Below are 4,559 nucleotides of genomic sequence, written 5' to 3'. Positions count from 1 at the left end.
TAGTCATATTTATTTAATATAGTTCAATACTACCGCTTAACATTTAACACCAAAATTTGTTGTATCATTAATGTATTTCAATAACATGTCAAAATTACTTCATAACATTCTTCATTTAGTTCATTATTTAGTGAAAATAGTTCATTATTTACTCTGACAAGTTTTTATTGAATAAAAAAATTAATTTTTTTAAAAAAATTTAAAAATAAAAATAAAAATAAAAAAGTTATTATTGAATAAAATATTAATTATAAATTAATTCTAACCACAAAATTAAGAAAATAGATGATCCTAATTTAATCTCTAATTCAATCTTTAAGAGTGGATTTATGGATAATGAAATTCTATATATCATATCACAATACTCTATCGCCTGAATTGGATATATAAGTAATAGGCAAATCAAATTTCATAAAAAAAGAATTATTTCTATAGATGTAATTATTTTAAGCTTTATTGGCGACTTCGATCATTATTAATTGTAGTACTTACAGACAAACATGAATACAATAGAATTTGTAAATATATCAGAATGCAAGGTTTTGAAGCATTATTACATTTCAATGCATTTACTGTGTATTTAGTTAGATTTTATATTTTATCTATCAATAATTTACGTCATAAAATAGTAATCCTCTCGTCCTCTATGAAAGTTAAGTTACTATAATCAATCGAACATATATCGCATATTATATTGTGTAGTGCTTTAAGATTGTTTGACAGTTCAACATTTATGGAAGGGAAAATGACTAGAAAAGAATATGTAAAGGTCGTTTACGGTTGAGAAGTTTCCTAATTTGAGAAAAGCCATGAATGAAACTTAAAATAGTTTGGTGCAGCCAATAATAATAAATTAATTAACGTGTAAAAAGAATTTTAAAAACCAAGAACGATTAAATAAATAGTGGGATGCGGTTTGGCCAGTAGTTTAGAAACTACTCGTAGAGCAACAGCCGTCTATCTACCTTTAAAATTAATACGTATAATATTAATTTATTTATATATTTTTAATTTTTAATTTCTTAATATTTTAAGATTTTCCATCTGCATTTAGATTATGTAGAAAGCAATTTTAATTTAAATTATTATTTTCGTTTTAACTTAATTATCTAATTATTACTATGCGTGTTTACATAACAAGTTTGATAGATTATTTAATTTTTCTTAACCGCATTAATCATAACAAGTTTATCTATTTCATTTATCAAACCAAACAATTGTTTCTAAACTGAAATTATATGTAATTCAAGCGTCTATTGATTTTTATATACACGATACACTGTTTGCCTTTTTTGTGGCAACAAGGATTAATGACCACAAGTTGAAAACTAGTTGCCTTTTCATACAAAAGATTAAATTCAATTTTTTAATTTCTGCTCAAATATATTGTAGTTCACGCCACCAAATAACAGCCCTCCGCCACAAGAAAATATTCAAGCAGTCTTTCATCAGCCCACACACATCCCTCTCGTGCCCCAAACTTCTCAACACGCAAAAAAAACCTATTACAAATGGAGTGTTACTAAAACATCATTCATTTTAATTTTTATTTTAACATAAATACGTACGTGGACACACTATTTTTTAATAAATCTAATCCCCAACCCCTTGTCAAATTCAATCATGTTTTAAGGTTAATGGCAGCTATTACGGTTGTATCTACTCCTTCCAAACTTCTCACCCAACACCAAAATTTTCATTTCATTATTTCATCACATTCATTCCAATTTCCAGATCCATCTATTGTTTTCCCATTTTCTTTTTTCTTATGTAAATTAATTGCTTCCCCCCTTGATAAATAAGTACCATAATCTCTCCACACTAACACAATCATTAATTAATTTGATTTGATGGCACAGCCCAATTCCGGCACCTGCAAGTACGTGAAATTAGTGTACCATTATTTCATGAAGCATTTCTTAGCATTGTGCCTAATCCCTCTCATTGCCTTCACATTGCTGAATATATGGGGAGATTTCGAGAGGTTGTATCTGGGTCTCAAGTATAATCTCGCGAGTGTTTCGATTTTCTCGGGCGTGGTGGCATTCGGGTTGATGGTCGGGTTGATGACCCGGCCCAGATCCGTTTACCTAGTGGACTACGCTTGCTACCGCCCGCCCGATGAGCTCCGGGCCGAGTTCCGCAAGTTCATGGACCACTCGCGACTCACGGGCGACTTCGACGAGTCGTCGCTCGAGTTCCAAAGGAAGATTCTAGAACGCTCCGGGCTCGGGGAGGAGACGTACCTCCCCTCGGCCCTCCACCGCATCCCGCCGCAGCCGTCGATGTCCGCCGCGCGCGCCGAGGCCGAGCAGGTGATGTTCGGCGCGCTGGACAGCCTCTTCCGCGGCACCGGCGTCCGGCCGAAGCAGATCGGGGTTCTGGTGGTGAATTGCAGCCTTTTTAATCCGACGCCGTCGCTGTCCGCCATGATCGTCAACAAATACAAGCTCCGCGGCAATGTGAAGACCTTCAATTTGGGCGGGATGGGGTGCAGCGCGGGCTTAATCGCCGTCGATCTGGCGAAGGACATGCTTCAGCTCCACCGCAACACCTACGCCGCCGTGGTGAGCACCGAGAACATCACGCAGAATTGGTACTTCGGCAACAAGAAATCGATGCTGATCCCCAATTGCCTCTTCCGAATGGGCGCCTCCGCCGTCCTCCTCTCCAATCGCCGCTCCGATCGGCGCCGATCCAAATACAAAATCCTCCACGTCGTCCGGACTCACAAAGGCGCCGACGACACCGCCTTCAGATGCGTGTACCAGGAGCAGGACGACGACATTAATCAAAACCCGAAAATTAGGAAGATCGGAGTCTCGCTGTCCAAGGATCTGATGGCGATCGCCGGAGACGCGCTGAAATCGAACATCACGACGCTGGGGCCGCTGGTGCTGCCGGTGAGCGAGCAGCTGCTGTTTTTCATGACATTGATCGCGAGGAAGATCGTGAACCCGAAGATCAGGCCGTACATACCGGATTTCAAGATGGCGTTCGACCACTTCTGCATCCACGCGGGCGGGCGGGCCGTGATCGACGAGCTCCAGCGGAGCCTGCGGCTGGATCCGGTCCACGTGGAGGCGTCGCGGATGACTCTGCATAGATTCGGGAATACTTCGTCCAGCTCCATTTGGTACGAGCTGGCGTACATAGAGGCCAAGGGGCGGGTGAGGAAGGGGCAGCGGGTGTGGCAGATTGCGTTCGGGAGTGGTTTTAAGTGCAACAGCGCCGTTTGGGAGGCGCTGCGCAATGTGGGGCCGTCCCCCGATAGCCCGTGGTTCGACTGTATTCACCGTTACCCGCTCGACCTGGTCCAGTGACCGGAAGTTCACACAAATTACTCTATTTTAAGTTATGTTTTTTTTTTTTATATTCGGACTGTTCCATCAAAGTCATATTTGTAAAATTTGACGTGTTGAATATGTGTGCGGTGTATGTAAATGGTTTGCTTTTGGTTATTGCAATGGGATTTATAAATTATAATGTCAATTCATAAAGTCTCTAAGAACACACATTGACATCTTCCAAACAAAATTTTAAAAATAATCACCTAGCACTATACAAGGTTACAAGGAATTGCATGAACTCTTATTAGAAGAATAATGAAATAATATGAAAATTCTATGATATCAAGAACTATATATTATTTGGTAATTTGTTATTGTATTGGGTAAGAAAACATATGAATTCATGATGTAAAAACTTGAAATTACTAGCGGATGATATTTTAAAAATACTCTATTGTCATACTCGATAAGCTTTCGTTCCATGGCAGCGGATCATATTTGTTGCTAATATCAGCGGATGCATCCATTGACATACTCGATAAGCTTTTGTTCCATTTTGATGCCATTAATTTAGCAGCAGCTTAAGCTCACTACTAATATGTTCAAATTAGTAGTACTGAGCTTGAGCTCACTATTAAATTTCGACAAAATTAGCAACGATGTTGATTCGCTGTTGATCTGTTGGTATTAGTTTTTACCCGTGGATTGTATACTTGTAAGTGGCGTATTTTATTTACTTTTTTACCGTGGGAGAACTTGAGATAGGTGCTCAGTAATTTAAAAATGTGCAGTGCACATTGTGCACAATAAGTAAAGGTAAAATAAGTTTTAAAAACATATACTCGTAGTATATTTTATTGAGCACACGATGCATGAAAATGTATCGAGCTGGTGCTGTTTTAATTTTTAAACGACAAGTACTCTTTATTTATGAAACATACAGATTATCGTTGTATTTAATCTGTCCTTGAAAGTTCATTTTCTCTGAAATTATTGTTTGTACACAGACTTTTTATATGCTCGATAATTAGTGATTAATGATTATACTGGGTAAGTGATGCTCGCTTAAGTCTATATTTTTAGTTGTTGAACTTTTTTAATTTATAATATATATCCCCTATTATAATCCAATGATTTCCAAAGTTGATATGGAGCTAGTATAAACATTACTTTTGATGTTTAAATGCTGAACTACATAAAATATTGCAATGTACACACATAGATGATAGAGTGTGATTTTACGTCAATTGATCAATATTCAATAAATTG

At 37.7% G+C, this 4,559-nt stretch overlaps 1 protein-coding gene across 1 annotated transcript; it reads left to right on the top strand.

Annotated features, from left to right (window-relative positions):
* Positions 1–1,638: 1,638 nt before the first annotated feature.
* LOC125187125 (3-ketoacyl-CoA synthase 4-like) lies at positions 1,639–3,492 on the top strand. Its single transcript, XM_048083656.1, has one exon. It carries the CDS (start codon positions 1,851–1,853, stop codon positions 3,321–3,323), a length of 1,473 nt encoding a protein of 490 aa, XP_047939613.1. The 5' UTR covers positions 1,639–1,850; the 3' UTR covers positions 3,324–3,492.
* Positions 3,493–4,559: the final 1,067 nt, after the last annotated feature.

The sequence above is a fragment of the Salvia hispanica genome, chromosome 5 (genome assembly GCF_023119035.1).
Source record: "Salvia hispanica cultivar TCC Black 2014 chromosome 5, UniMelb_Shisp_WGS_1.0, whole genome shotgun sequence".
In the NCBI taxonomy this organism is placed as follows: domain Eukaryota; kingdom Viridiplantae; phylum Streptophyta; class Magnoliopsida; order Lamiales; family Lamiaceae; genus Salvia; species Salvia hispanica.
This window is presented reverse-complemented; position numbering and strand designations above follow the sequence as displayed.

What these genes read in the sequence shown, in the direction of transcription:
- LOC125187125 (XM_048083656.1), top strand. Translation starts at nt 1,851, where the DNA reads ATGGCACAGCCCAATTCCGGCACCTGCAAGTACGTGAAATTAGTGTAC.